The sequence below is a fragment of the Nelumbo lutea genome, chromosome 4 (genome assembly GCF_056320005.1).
Source record: "Nelumbo lutea isolate HS-2025 chromosome 4, American lotus-T2T, whole genome shotgun sequence".
NCBI lineage: Eukaryota > Viridiplantae > Streptophyta > Magnoliopsida > Proteales > Nelumbonaceae > Nelumbo > Nelumbo lutea.
This window is the reverse complement of record NC_142687.1, coordinates 39,681,470-39,695,417: the sequence shown is the minus strand read 5'-3', so window position 1 is coordinate 39,695,417 and position 13,948 is coordinate 39,681,470. Positions and strand designations below refer to the sequence as shown.

General features: G+C 36.5%; 1 protein-coding gene across 2 annotated transcripts in view; it reads right to left on the bottom strand.

Annotated features, from left to right (window-relative positions):
- The window catches only part of LOC148855340 (25.3 kDa vesicle transport protein SEC22-1-like), a 41,184-nt gene that overhangs the window by 4,093 nt on the left and 23,143 nt on the right, over positions 1-13,948 (bottom strand). For both annotated transcript variants that reach the window (XM_088983226.1, XM_088983227.1), the window contains exons 3-4: positions 6,477-6,596; positions 6,092-6,299 (exon numbers count right to left, since the gene is read on the bottom strand). In XM_088983226.1, the coding sequence (XP_088839352.1) occupies positions 6,092-6,279 (188 nt within the window). In that variant the 5' untranslated portion in view covers positions 6,280-6,299; positions 6,477-6,596. The remainder of the gene's footprint in view (positions 1-6,091; positions 6,300-6,476; positions 6,597-13,948) is intronic.

Here is a 13,948-nt window from a genome sequence, read left to right as displayed (position 1 = left end):
AGGTACTGGAAGAAGTTGAAGCACTGAGACCATCTAGATTCCCTATGGCCTTCTTTTAAGAGATGTTGGAACATTGTTGTGAGTTTAAGAAGTAGAAATATGCCCATTTTGAAATATTAATATAAGAATATCTCAATATATTCCCTAGTGCTTTAATGTTTTATATTGTTTTGAACAAATTTTACTTAGTTACATTGATGCAATATTTTAAACTTACATGTATATGGATATCATCCAAAGTTCCAGACAATGTATTTTAATTTTTATAGTAAAATAAAAATAAAAATAAAAACCATTAAAAAGAAATCCAGGAGAGAGATACATAGTGATAAGATATCACTGAGACAAAATGAAAGCAAAAGAAACACTCCCCTACCTTCACTAGGGTTTATCAAGCCCAATCCAGCTTGTATGTATGTATGTATGTGTCATATAATACAAAATATTAAATATTAAATATAATATACTTAGAGTCTGTTTGGTTTGCAATCAAGATTGGAATTAGAATCAGAATCATCTATTCCCAATGCTTGTTTGGTTCAGATGGAAATTGAAGTTGAATTCCATTGCTGTCTGGTTCATTTTTTTGGTAATAAAAATAAAATTTATTAAAGCAAAAAAAGAGAGTAAAGAAGGGGAGTGACCAGAAGTCACTCAAGAGAGAAAAGAAAAACAAACTTGCACTCACAAACAAGCCACCAACCTTTCCAAGCCTCAAAATCACAAAACCCAAGAGCTCAAAATATCACTAAACCAACACAAGCTACAAGAACCAAAGATCAGGCAAGACTAAAAAATGCAAAAACTCAACCTCAAAGACAGCAACAGACAGAATACTTCAAAACCCACTAGAAACAATGGCCTTCCTCAAGTGCCAATAGCAGCCCCACCCTCAAAATTGTAGGCTCTAAACCACCAACCACTTCTAGAGGTTTTCTTGGTCTTCCAGATCATCTTGCTTGGTTCAATCCCATATAGGCCTCATTTAAGTCTACCAAAAACCTTTGAGACCAGAAGATCTTGATGTTTTCTGTCTTTCAAATCTTCTATTTGCTAAAACACACTTCCGGGAATCCAATAAGCAAGAGGGGTTCTCTTAGTCCTTTTCAATTCTAGTACTGTGTTTCTCTAAAATAATTGGGCATCAACTAAAGCTGCAGTTTTTTCACTACCATCCTCTTCCAAACTAGTTATCGTTAAGTTATTATGGCCTTCATCAATAGGCGGCATAGGCACTTGAAAATCTCCAGTATTCTCCTTTCAGGCATCACGTAGCGTTCTTCCAAATCTTGGAACATTTTCCTTGTAAATGACTCACCTCCCAAGACAAGCAAGTCTAGAGCTTTACATACTTCCACAGCCTTGTCTACAACCTTAGTCATGTCAATAGATTTGCCAATCTGATGAGTCTCATCTAAACGAACTTCTTTCTCATCCTCCTCACTTAGACTTCTCTCCTCATCAGAGGAAATATCACCATCTTGAATCCTTTCAAATACAGACTCTGTCAATGGTTATGCTCTATACATTCTTTTCCTATTATAAACTCTCATTTTCCCATCAGATTGGGGTTTTCCTTTTAGTTCTTCCCACATTGTTGTTTGGTTCATTTGGTGCCAGAATTGGAATCAATCAAAGAACCAAACACACCCTTAATGTTTGTAGGCCATAATAAACCCAACATATACTTATATGTCAGGCTGAAGGTGCAGGCCATAGTTTTCAAGGTGCCAAGGTGTGGCTAGGCGACAGGGGGGTGCCTTGTCGTCTAGTCACCTACGTGATGGATTTTTTTTTTTTATCAGCAAGAAGAGAATTTTATTTGAAATTAGGTTAAAATAAGGTTTTACATCTTTGTGTATGGGATTAAATCTCCCACACTATTACAAATTTCTGTCCCACTTTACATTGCAGCCCAAAACAATTGTTGCCTTAAAGCCCCTTGTTTAGCAAGATAATCAGCTAACCCATTTGCACTCCTTCTAACCCATTTGAATTCAGCCTCTACCTCCCTTGCAACCTTTTCCACTTCACTTATCACTTGTTTGAAGGTCCATGGAATACTTCTATTGTTTTTAGCCCAAGAAATGATCACCTTGGAGTACCCTTCAACCTCAATATGCCTCATTCCAAGTTGCTTAGCTATCTTCAGTCCTTGTAACAATGCCATTAGCTCAGCTTTTAGAGAGTTGACCATGCCAATCAGTCCAGAGAACAAAGCTAATATTCTCCTTTCAGAATTTCTGATTACTCCCCCAATACCTGACAGTCCCGAATTCCCAAACGAGCTTCCATCAAAATTCAGTTTAAACCTGTTACCATCTGGAGGTTTCCATTCCTACGCGATGGATTTTTTTAAGTGAAAAACATATACCCTAGGGTAGTTTCCTAGGTTCCACAACCATATTTGTTTAATAACTATCCATAATTTTCATAACAAAATATAATGTGTTGATTAAACCCTAACAAATAAGAAAATAATAAAAAGAAATTAGTATATGATCACACAAAATGAATATTTTAGTTTAATGTCTATTTTATAATTACAATTTAAAAAAAATAAGAATATAAAAATATTTTATAACACAATGTACAAAACTGCTTGGTGATTACGCGAGGTGAGCTTCCAAGGGCACCTTGTCCCCTAGGCGTCACCTTGACAACTATGGTGCAGGCCAGGCTAGGTGCTAAGACTGGTATGGGCCCAGCCCATGATCACCCCTGCCTACACCCCCTTTAGAACAACCAATCAAAGCAAGGAGCTATGCCTTGGCAGCATGGCACTGTCAGGTATAGGGGGTACAATTAGAGACCATCATGGCACCGTTAAGATGAGCTTCATGGGTCCATAAGAAATCCTTAAGAGAGGAGATTCCAGCTCTCATCCAAGAACTATAACTGGGGTTATATTCCTTGGGATGGGCCAATCTGATTGTGGAAGGTGACTACAAGGTAGTCATTACTTGGCTGGAAAATGAAAAAGGTCCTTGGTTGTTGAGGCAGAAAACAAGAGAAGCTAAAGGCCTGGTATCCAATCTGAAATGCTCATTCAGATGGATCATTGGATACCTGGATCAGAAAATATAATAGCAGATGGACTTGCAAGAATGGGGGTTAACAAGAGCAGTCTTTTGTGTGGTCATCAAGTTTAGGTATTGATCTAAAATCTGTAAAGTCAGCTGATGCTGTTTCTTTGTACTGTCTTCTCTATATCAATCTTCGAGATCAATACAAATGCATGGTTATTGATCAAGGAAAAAAATAGAAAAAAGATTAAGGATTATAAACTAATCAGATTTGTAAAAACCATCTACAAGCTGCTGCTCAAGGTTCTTGCTAATTGCCCAAGGACATCTTGGCCCCCATGATATCCTCTTCTCAAGGAACTTTCATGAATCACGAATGGTACACAAATCCTGCATGGATCCTCATTGCAAACAAATATATAGACTCCAAGTAAAAGAGTTCTAAGAATCAGCTATAAGTTAGATATGGAAAAAGCTTGTGATCATGTCCAATGGGATTGATCAACTTGGCCAAGAGAGAAAAATAAACAACCCTGTGGGATAAGCCCTAACAGTGAAAAATTACCACCTTGTGGTAAGCTCTTGGATGTGCACGATTTGAGGCATCATAGAACCATAGACACAGTGATCCCGGGAAAGTGATTATGGCAATATAACAAAGAGCAGAACAAGTTATGGATTGAAGTGATCGCAAGTTTGCAACCAAGTATGGAAAGGCTATATTTGATTGGGAATCACTTCCACCTCAATCAACATATGGGATTAGTTTGAAAACTAATAATGAAAATCCTCTCAAATTTCAAACAATATGTTGTGTACATTTCAGGTAAGGAATGCTGGATGCATTTTTAGCATGAACTTGATACATATAATCTGTGGACTCATCATTGTATTCTAACTTTAATCAAAGCTACATTGGCTAACCTTCCTGTTTATTACTTGTCCATTGTTTAAATTCTAGTCAAAATAGCAGGAAAGTTGGAGAAGATAAGGGGGGGGGGGCGGCTTCCCTATGGGAACCAGGAGACGAAAAGAAAGGCCATTTGCTGAAATGGAGCAGGTTTGCAGACCAAAGGACAAAGGGGGGCCCGCCAAGTGTGCAAAGCTTGTTTATCTTTACCTCAGTGAGGGGTTTAAAAAAGAGAGAGAAAATCTTGTGGAGATGTGTAAGAGCAGCTGTATGCTGGACAGGAATCAATGTACTTTCCATGAAAAAGAAAAGAACAAAGAAGCCACCATTGACTTAATCTATGTTAGGGTGATCCACTGAGTCAAGTCTACGAAGCTATTTGAAGGATTCTCAGCAGGAGATATCATTAGAAATTGGAAAGAAGTAGACTGGTCCGGTCGGTTGATTAATTTCCCTGTTCCAACTTGGTCTCCTCCAACTTTGGGGTTCACTAAATTGAACTTTGATGGCAGCAGCGAAGGAAACCCAGGCCCTTCAGGTATAGGTGGAATGTTCAGGGACGAAGAAGGTCGAGTTTTGGCTATGTTTTCAGGGCCTATAGGTTGGGGAGATTCTCTGAGAGCTGAAATTTCAGCAGTATTAGAAGGGATAAAAAGAACCAAACAACTGAATATTAGGTAGTTGCTGGTGGAGGGTGACTCTAGATTGGCTATTAATTGGCTGCAAGAGAAAGATGTTAGTTTGTGGAAATTCTTGAATGAAAAAAAAAGACAACTTACCAGCTCACTCAAGACATGCAAATTATGTTTCAATGGTCCAAGAGGAGTCCCAATTCTTTCGCAGACTTTTTAGCTAAACAAGGGGTGGGAAGAGCTAGTTTCTTTTGGGCTGTGTTGTAATGTAATGTTTTACTTTTAGGGTGGGGTAAGAGTTTTTACCCCCCCTCCTGTTGTATCTTCTTCCTTCTCCTTTATTAATAAAAGTTTCTGTTATTGATAAAAAAAAAAATAGGACAAAGGGGGGCTTAGGATAGGGAACTTGGTCCAGAAAAATATAACTTTCCTAGGAATGGCTTTGGAGATTTCCCTTAGAACGAAAAAGGCTTTGGTACAAGGTGATTGAAACTTGAAAGTATACATGGGTGGTCAGACAGTGGCTGGAATGCAAAAGCAGCCCCTAATGCATTACCAACATCTCCCTAGAAAGCAATTCAAGAGGTTTGTCCTTCCTCTTGGGTTTCCTGTATTGCCTCATATTTCTGATTTAATAAATTATATTCATTCATAAAAAAAAAGAGGTTTTTCCTTCCTTCCTCAACCATATTCAAGATCCTAGTACTGTTGTTAGTGGTAAAGGTATGTTAGACTTTTTACCTTCTCAGTTAGACATAACAGTTAATGTATTTTACAGGGGAGGTCTTAGTCCACTTTGAAAAGAGAGGAGAGGTCTCAGTATTTAGGAGAAATATCAAGGGAGGTTTTAAGTCTTTTACCCAACTCATTACTCATTTTTTAAAACCTGTATTATGTAAAGACTGGCCTAAAACAACATAACACCAATTAGTATACTTATCATAAAAATACCATTAGTATGGCTATTATGAAGGCTTTTACCAAGTCAATGTTTTGGAGAACTGGTCATTTCAAAACCCAGTTTTGGGATTGGGTTGCAGTTCAACAGAGGTCATAGGAGTCAGAACACTAAATGGAACTTTATTAGCCCTAGCCATTATAGCTACTATATATAAGGAAACAACAAAACAAATACACAAATATCCATATCTTTATTGAGGTGCATAGGTGCAAAGATGTGCTTCACCAACTGCACTTACATTAGTCTAGATAAGCTACAGTAGGTTTAGGCACTGAGCTTCAGAGCCTTGCCACTCCTGTTTTGCCTTTGATAACTACCAACAACATGTTGCAACAATTTCATAGTCATGTATTGTAACAAAATATGCAAATGAAGACAATATTTGCACTTATTACAAAATTACACATCATGTTTCTCCAAATGGCTCAATCCATTTAATACTTAGACAACAATGTAACAATAACAATGAGGAAAATAAGTTCCAATCACATGAAAAGAGATATCAGGAAAATATTAGATACGGAAATATTGAGATGACATTCTTGAAGCATGCAAAGGATACTGAAAAACATAAGGACCAGTTTCAATTGACATTCTTGAAGCTTCATTGTGGCCCTTTGTCAAGTTCTTGAATACAGCCTTAGCCTGCTGTTTATAAAATTCAGCATCTTTTATATCACGGTCATCATCTAGTCCCTCAGCCAGTGGAAGGCCATCAGTAACACGAGCTATCATAGTCAACTTCACCATCTTCACTCTATGGCGTATGTCTACAAAGACGAAAATCTTATATGCATCAAAATCTATAGAATAAAAAACAAACCACTTGTTTTTTTTTTTTAAAAAAAAAACACCTGACAGCATCAGTTCATAACTAAGAAATTCATTTCATAACCAAATTATCTTGCTATGGAAATTGCAACAGAAATAAAGAATAAAAGAAATACCAGAGATTTTCACTTCAGATATTGGCCTTTAAAACTGCATACCAGGAGTATGAATATGTTCACAGACCTGACGATAATATGATAGTTTCGGGACTATCAACCCCAAATCCTCAGTGTTACCTGGCAGCATTAAGTCCAATTAGATACCATTCATCTGAAATTCCAACTGCTTCAAAGAACTTGAAAGGAATTCTATCATCCAAATACATTTGCAAACTTCACAACCATGAAGTCATTACAAGGAAATAGGTAAGACGACTAATCACGACAGAGTTATGAAGTTATTAAGTTTAATAGTCACTAAAGTCATCATCATCCAAGCCTTATCCCAACTATATAGGGTCAGCTGCATGAATCCTGTTTTGCCATTCCATTCTGTTTAATGCTATATTCATTGTTAAATTATTGGCAGTTTGGCACCAAAATCATTGCTCACTACTGCCCATGTCCTTTTTAGTTTAAACAGAATAACTGAAGTAGATCTAAGATTTCAATTTAGTTTCAAGTATGAGGTTTATTAGATCTACAGCACAAGTTTACAACCATTTCCCTGTTCACTTATTTGTGAGACCTTGTTGCTTGGATCTATCCATAATTAGTGCGTTTCCACTTGAAGCCTTAGTAAATACTTGTGTGAGATTCAATTCACGATAAGCCCAAGCTTTGTCTTCAACCATGGCTGATTACATGGTTATGGTATTTTGGAAGTAAAGGGCTGTAAACTTTGTTTTTTTTTAACTGTAAGGTAAAGTAATTTCATTATTAATCTTAAAACCATGCAACTATGTAAACCCCTGTACAAAGAGAACCTATACAAGAGGAAAGAAACCAGTATACCCAGAATCAGCCCCAAACCAAAAAGACTATAAACTCCTTACAAAAAGGAAATCATTATCAAAAAAGAATATGAATGTCTATTTTTGAATAGAGGGTGATTTGCCAGCCAGGAATGCACCATTCCCGAAATCCTTCTAAACACCTCTGCCTTTGTACTTTGTCTCTCTTCAAATATTCTGCTGTTTCTTTTGCACCACACTGCCCAAAAGACTGCTGAAGGGAGGATGTTCCAATCTAATTTTCCATCCTGCTTAATCCACTTGCATACCAAGCTCCGATGAATCCCTTCACATCAGCCGGGAAACACACATTAACCCCAAACAAATCCAGTAAGTGGAATCACAATGTAGTAACAAATGGCTAGAAGATTCCACACTTCCATTGCATAGTGTGCAAGCCATATTCGCCACCTCTACACCTCTTCTAACTAAATTGTCCTTAGTGTTAGTATCCTGTCCAGCACAGCAAACCAAACAAAAAAAAAAGCCAGTTTTGACAGAACAGACCTTATCCAAATCCTGTCACTTGGAAAGGAAGAAATATCCTCCCCAACAAGTTGTTGTAAAAAGATTTTACAGAGAAGGTCCCTGATTTCTCAAATAACCACTTTCTTTTCTCTTCCCCTACTCCAGATGCTCCTGAGTCACAAAACCTGGAGCAGACGACCAAAGAAGCAACCTCCCAGTCATTTAGATTCCTCTGGAATTGGGGGTTCCAAATACAAAGCCCATTTTGCCTCTCTAAGTAATCTTTCACTGTTGCATCCTTGTTTGTAGCAATCTTGAACAAGTCGGGGAATAAGACCCCTAATGGTCCATCCCCACACCAGTAATCCTTCCAAAAAAAGCACTCTCTGACCATTGCCAACTTCATACTTTATACCCTTCATAAACTTTGGATGAATTTTCTGGATTGCCTTCCAAATTGAACACCCATAAGAGGATCTTACTTCTCCCACTCCCTGCTGCTGGAACCATACTTGGGCTGCATATGGAAGCGATGTAAATATTTACGCCAGTTCAGTTTTGTTGGCATTTGGATGAAGTGGAGTTTTATGTTGTAAATTGATGTAAAGTTTTACATCGATTATCGATGTAAATAATACATTGATAAAATCAATGTAAAACTCCACGCTTTTCAATGTAACAATCACTTTTTTATGGTTTAATGTAAAACCTCATCGATGTACTTTTACACCGATGAGGTTTTACATTGATTCCAAACGGAGCCTTGGATACAATTAACCTCCTCCACAGACCATAATTGTCAAGGCAACGCCTAGGTGGGCGCCTAGGCAACAAGGTGCCCTTGGAGGCTTACCTCGTCCAGTCACCAAGCAGTTTTGTATACTGTCTTATAAAATACTTATATATTGTTACTTTTTTGAGATTATTAAACAAAAATGTTCACTTTTTGTGTTTATAAACTAATTTCTTTTTATTACTTTCTTATTTGTTAGGGTTTAATCAACACAAACATTGCTAACTGCTGTATTGAACCCTCAAAGACTTCAGAATCTGAACCAATAGGGGAAAAACTTCAAGTTTTGTCTAATCAACAAATTTCTTCCTCCATATCTTCTACTTCTTCTTCCACCTTTTCTTTTCTTCTTTTCCTATAACAAAAAAAGGGGTTCAGTCCCCATATTTTTTTGAATTTTCTTTTCTTTCTTTCTTTTCCTTCTCATAAATATGTTGATTTTCTAGACTTTAAACATAAAGTTTATAATTTTCTTATGAAAATTATGGTTAGTTATTAAAGAAAGATGGTTATGGAACCTAGGGAACTACCCTAGGATATGTATTTTTTACTTAAAAAAATCCATCGCCTAGGCGACTAGGCAACAAGGCACCCCCCTGTCACCTAGCCTCTCCTTGACACCTTGAAAACTATGCCACAGACTGTCCGGTTAGTCATTGAATCTCCACAAAACAAGGTAGTGTTGATCTCTTTTACTGACCTGATTCCCAAACCCACATTTTCCCTTGAACAACAGACTTTGTTCCTACTCACCAGATGGCATTTTGACTCCTCCTTCCACCCCTTCCATAGGAAGTCTCTCATCTTTCTTTCTAACACAGCAGCCTTATTTGCCAAAATTGGGAATGAAGACAAGGGATAAACAGGAAGGGAAGACAACACACTTCCAAGAGGCCAACTTTCTATCCACTTTTTCAATGATGGGCTCCCAACTGGAATTGGATTTACAATTTTCACCCAATGGCATACCCCAAGTACTTTGATAGGAGTTTTCCAACTCTGCAACCCCAATCATCAGCCCAAACTTCCAAGTTTATGACATTCCCAACTGCCATTATTTCACTCTTTTGGATATTAATATGTAAACCAGTGACCACCTAAAACAATCTTAAAATTGCTTTCGCATTCCAGAATTTGCTCCCAATAAGCAACACAAAAGAAAGAGTATCGTCTGCAAATTGTAGCAAAGGAATCCCCACCTCCCCATTCTCTACTTGGAAACCTGCCACTAGCCCTCCTAACCAGGCCCTCTCTACAAGCCTAGAAAGAGTGTAAACATTGTCTTTTTCAACCCACAACTATTTTGTGCTTAATTTATTTAAACTACAAACAACAGTTGCTCTTTACATTCCAAAGGTGGAGAATTTTGATAATATACATTTACCTTTCTTGCCTTTTGATGAAATAATTACCTTGTTCTCAATGTGGATGTTCAAGATCCTGCATTTTGGATTCCTAAAAGCTCATCACCTTTACATAATGAATTCACATACCATACAGCGCTCTGGCAAATGTATTTCTTCAAGCCCACTGAGTTAAATTGAAATTTGCAAGTCCTACTAAACTGCTTCTCTTGAATAAGAAACCATACTCATAGTTGTTGGTGTGAAAATTTTAATAAATTCTCATGCAACATAATTCACTCAATCAAGTAATTGAGTTTTTATTATTTTGGGTAAGGCCCATACAGGGAATCATACGGATTGTTCCCCTTAATTACATCTCCACAAGAAAGTAGAGAATACATTTTGATTCTGACTTGGAGAAATGAATGCATAGAACAATAGGGTACTAAAAAAAGAACTTTTCATTTGCTTTTCTTTTACATCAAGTGTACAAGAATGAGAAGAAAGAAAAAGAAAATACAATTGAAAAACTATATAGCAATACATTTCTCTTTTCTTTTGATACAAAGCAACTTTCCTTCTCACTCCTTTCTTCACAACAAGCCATAGTCAATCAGATGAAATTCTAATTGTAGACAGCCTTGATCCTTGGATTTTTGCATACAAAAAGGGAACCATAGTTAATCAAACTAAATATTTGATTGTAGACAATTTTCATCCCTCTACTCTTCATTTTCATTTGAAGGGAACCATAATCAGCCTTCGAGAATTAGACTGTAGATGGTTTAATCCCTAACTTTGTCTTGAAAGAGGAACCATAATCAACCAAGTAAAGGCACCTGGTTGTAGATGGTTTATTTCCCTTTAATCTTCATTTTCATTTGAAGGGAACCATAATCAGCCTTCGAGAATTAGACTGTAGATGGTTTAATCCCTAACTTTGTCTTGAAAGAGGGACCATAATCAACCAAGTAGAGGCACTTGGTTATAGATGGTTTATCTCCCTCTATTTCCTTTCTCAAAAGTAAAAGTAAAAGAGAGAGAGAGAGAGAAGGATACATAGCAGAAGACGTAAATAGGAAGTATTCACAGAGAGGACTTTCCTTTTTCTACCTGTGTTAGTGAGACTTTTCCTTCCTTGCCTTCCCTTGAGCACTTCTCTTTTCTTCTCTCCTTATCTTTCCTTTCCTTAAGAATCTCTTGTAAAAATTTTTCTTCGAAGAGTCTCTCCGTCTCTCTATATGTGCTTCTAGATTCCCCTTAAGGAGCTTAAATAGTGAGTGGGGTAGTTATGTAACTACCTCCTCCTAGGTGAAGGACACCCGTCCCTCCCACTTAAAGAGAGGGGACTCCCATACAGGATACTTTTTTATAATTTTAATGATTTGGCTAGCAGACTAGCCAAACCACTTATTTGAGTTCTAATTTATTAAATATGATTTGGGTTTAAAAAAATGTTTTCAACAATGCCCCCTTGAGCACTGTGGGCCCAGAATCCTAGAATATGGGCATACAAGGCTCAAATAAGCAATTAAAGTCAAAATTTATGAAAGTTCTATAGTTAGAAAAGAATTGAGCCAAAATTGGAAGAGTCCTAGTATGATCAGGACTCTTGCAATAATCTTTTCGGTAGACAAAATTTGATATAATCAAGAGTCCTAGTATGATCAGGACTCTTGCAATAATCTTTTCGGTAGACAAAATTTGATATAATCAAGAGTCCTAGTACTCTTGATTTTGTTATGCTTGATGTTATAAACTGTGTGATTTGATTTGAGTATTTGAGGGTTAATCACAGATTGTCACAGTTAGAAGAGTCCTAGTTGAAGTAGGACTCTTTGATTTTATGAAATTATCTTTAATCCACCCTTAAATCTTGATCCCGAGTTGTTTTTGACCAAGATAATTATTTTGTAGGCTCATAAAATAAGAGTCCTAATTTAAGTAGGATTTAGGATTCATGGAGGAATCCTGGCTTTAGTAGGATTTTTTTTTAAAATAATCATGTAATTAGCTTTTTTTTTTTGTGGAACGAAAGAGTCCTAATCTGAATAGGATTTTGAATAGGTCTCTTTTTTTATAGCATCCAAAGATGGATGTAATTTACTCCTTTTTTTTTATTTTTTATGTTTTATTTTTTTACTTTGTTTTATTTGATGAATAATTTTAATTAAACATCAGGTGGGCCCATAAGGGTATTAATGGTCAATTTAAATCCATTTGAATTGGAAATATTGTAAGGGGTAGAATTTGAAATTTTATTAAGGTTTTGGGCTTATATTTTCTTTTTATATGTTTAAAAGGGTTTGGATTCATTTTCTTTTTATTTAACTCCCTTTTAGAAGTGGTCCCAGCATCTTAATTTATTTAAGAGGGCTTGGGTTTTTATTTTCTTTGCATTTAACCCCCTTAAGAAGTGGTCCCAACCTCTTTAAGAGGGCTTGGGTTGAAGGGTCTAAGACTCTAAGTAAGAGAGGAAAGCTGATGTGGAAGACAATCCCAGCTGCTGTTTTGTGGTCCACTTGGGCTGAAAGGAATAGTAGAGTTTTCTGTAATAGGTCTAAAGGTCTTGATGATGTAATTCAGAGAGCAGTGGGCAAGCTGATTTCTTGGATTTCCATTTCTAGGGAGTTCAGAGATCTTAGCTTGCCCGTTTTGTTTCAGTCTTGCTCCTGGTGGAGATTGTAATCCCAACTGCATTTCAAACTGCCTTCTTGGGTCTGAATTGCAGTTTGTTTTTATTTCTGTGTTGAATAAAAATACATTACCTTTTTCAAAAAAAAAATCTTATTTAAAATTAAAATAGGCCCACAAATAAGTTGCTATAAAATTGTTAAGTGGGCTGCACGCCCCAACCTTTGTTCTTATCCCTAATGAACAATCCTAATAACATTAGGATTGTAAGACTGATTTTGGCTATAAAAGACATGGGCTGGCATTCCGGCCTCTATTTTTTTGTCCCACAGGCTTCTCACAAGCTCTCTATGGTTCATGAGAGAAAGGGAAACCTCTCTTTCACTACTCAAGTCAAGGACTTGCTGAAATCTTTCAACAAGAGAGACTTTTTGTCTTCTCTTCACAATCTGTGATTAAACAAAGAAAGTTTTCTTTGTTTTCTTAAGTGGTGGACGAACAAAGAGAGATTTTTTCTCCTCTTGAAGAGAAAAACCCCTAAACCAAGTTTGATATATATATATATATATATATATATATATATTTGATTGCTATCAAGAGAAAGCTTCACTTGCCTCCTCAATGGATTATTGCAGTATAATCACTGCAGCATTTCTGCTGAAATACCACATCTGCTGTTTATTTAAAGCCAAGTTTGCAGTACCATATCAGCATATCTGCTGTTTCCTTTAAACCAATTTCGCAGTATAATTACTGCATCAGCATGTCTGCTGAAACAGCGCATCTGCTGTTTATTAAGAAGTTAAGTTTGCAGTATAGCTACTGCATCAGAAACAGCATGTCTCTGCAAAACATAGCAGAACTTCCTTATCTTTCTCCCTATATATTCTGATTTGTTGATCTTATTTCGAACACAGCCTATGTTTTGGTTGTCAAAAACTTTGCCAACACTTTGCTATTCTCTTAGCGAACTAAGATTTCTTTTTTGTTCAGGTATGTTCACTCTGTTTTTAGTACTAAAGCTTCTTTTAGTACTGATGATTTTTTAATCAGGGACTTCTCACATGTGACTCCCTTCCTCATTACAGTAATCAGTTTACATCTGATCTCATAAAAGAGATCAAACTTAGAAAAAGAAGAAAATCTGATCTCATAAATATTTGTTTCATCCTCCTTAGATCAAAGACTGATATCATAAGAGAGATTATATCAAAATATTTGACTACAGAAATCAATTTAAGGAGATTTTTTTCTGTTTGAAATTTATTTTGATTTTTTTTCAAGTAGACCTAATTGGAGACTTCCTTGGTCTTAGGCTGATATGTTTTCAATTTCAGCTTTGAAAAGAGGGAAGGATTTGATTTGGAGACAGCAGAAATCAACTTTAAGAAATCA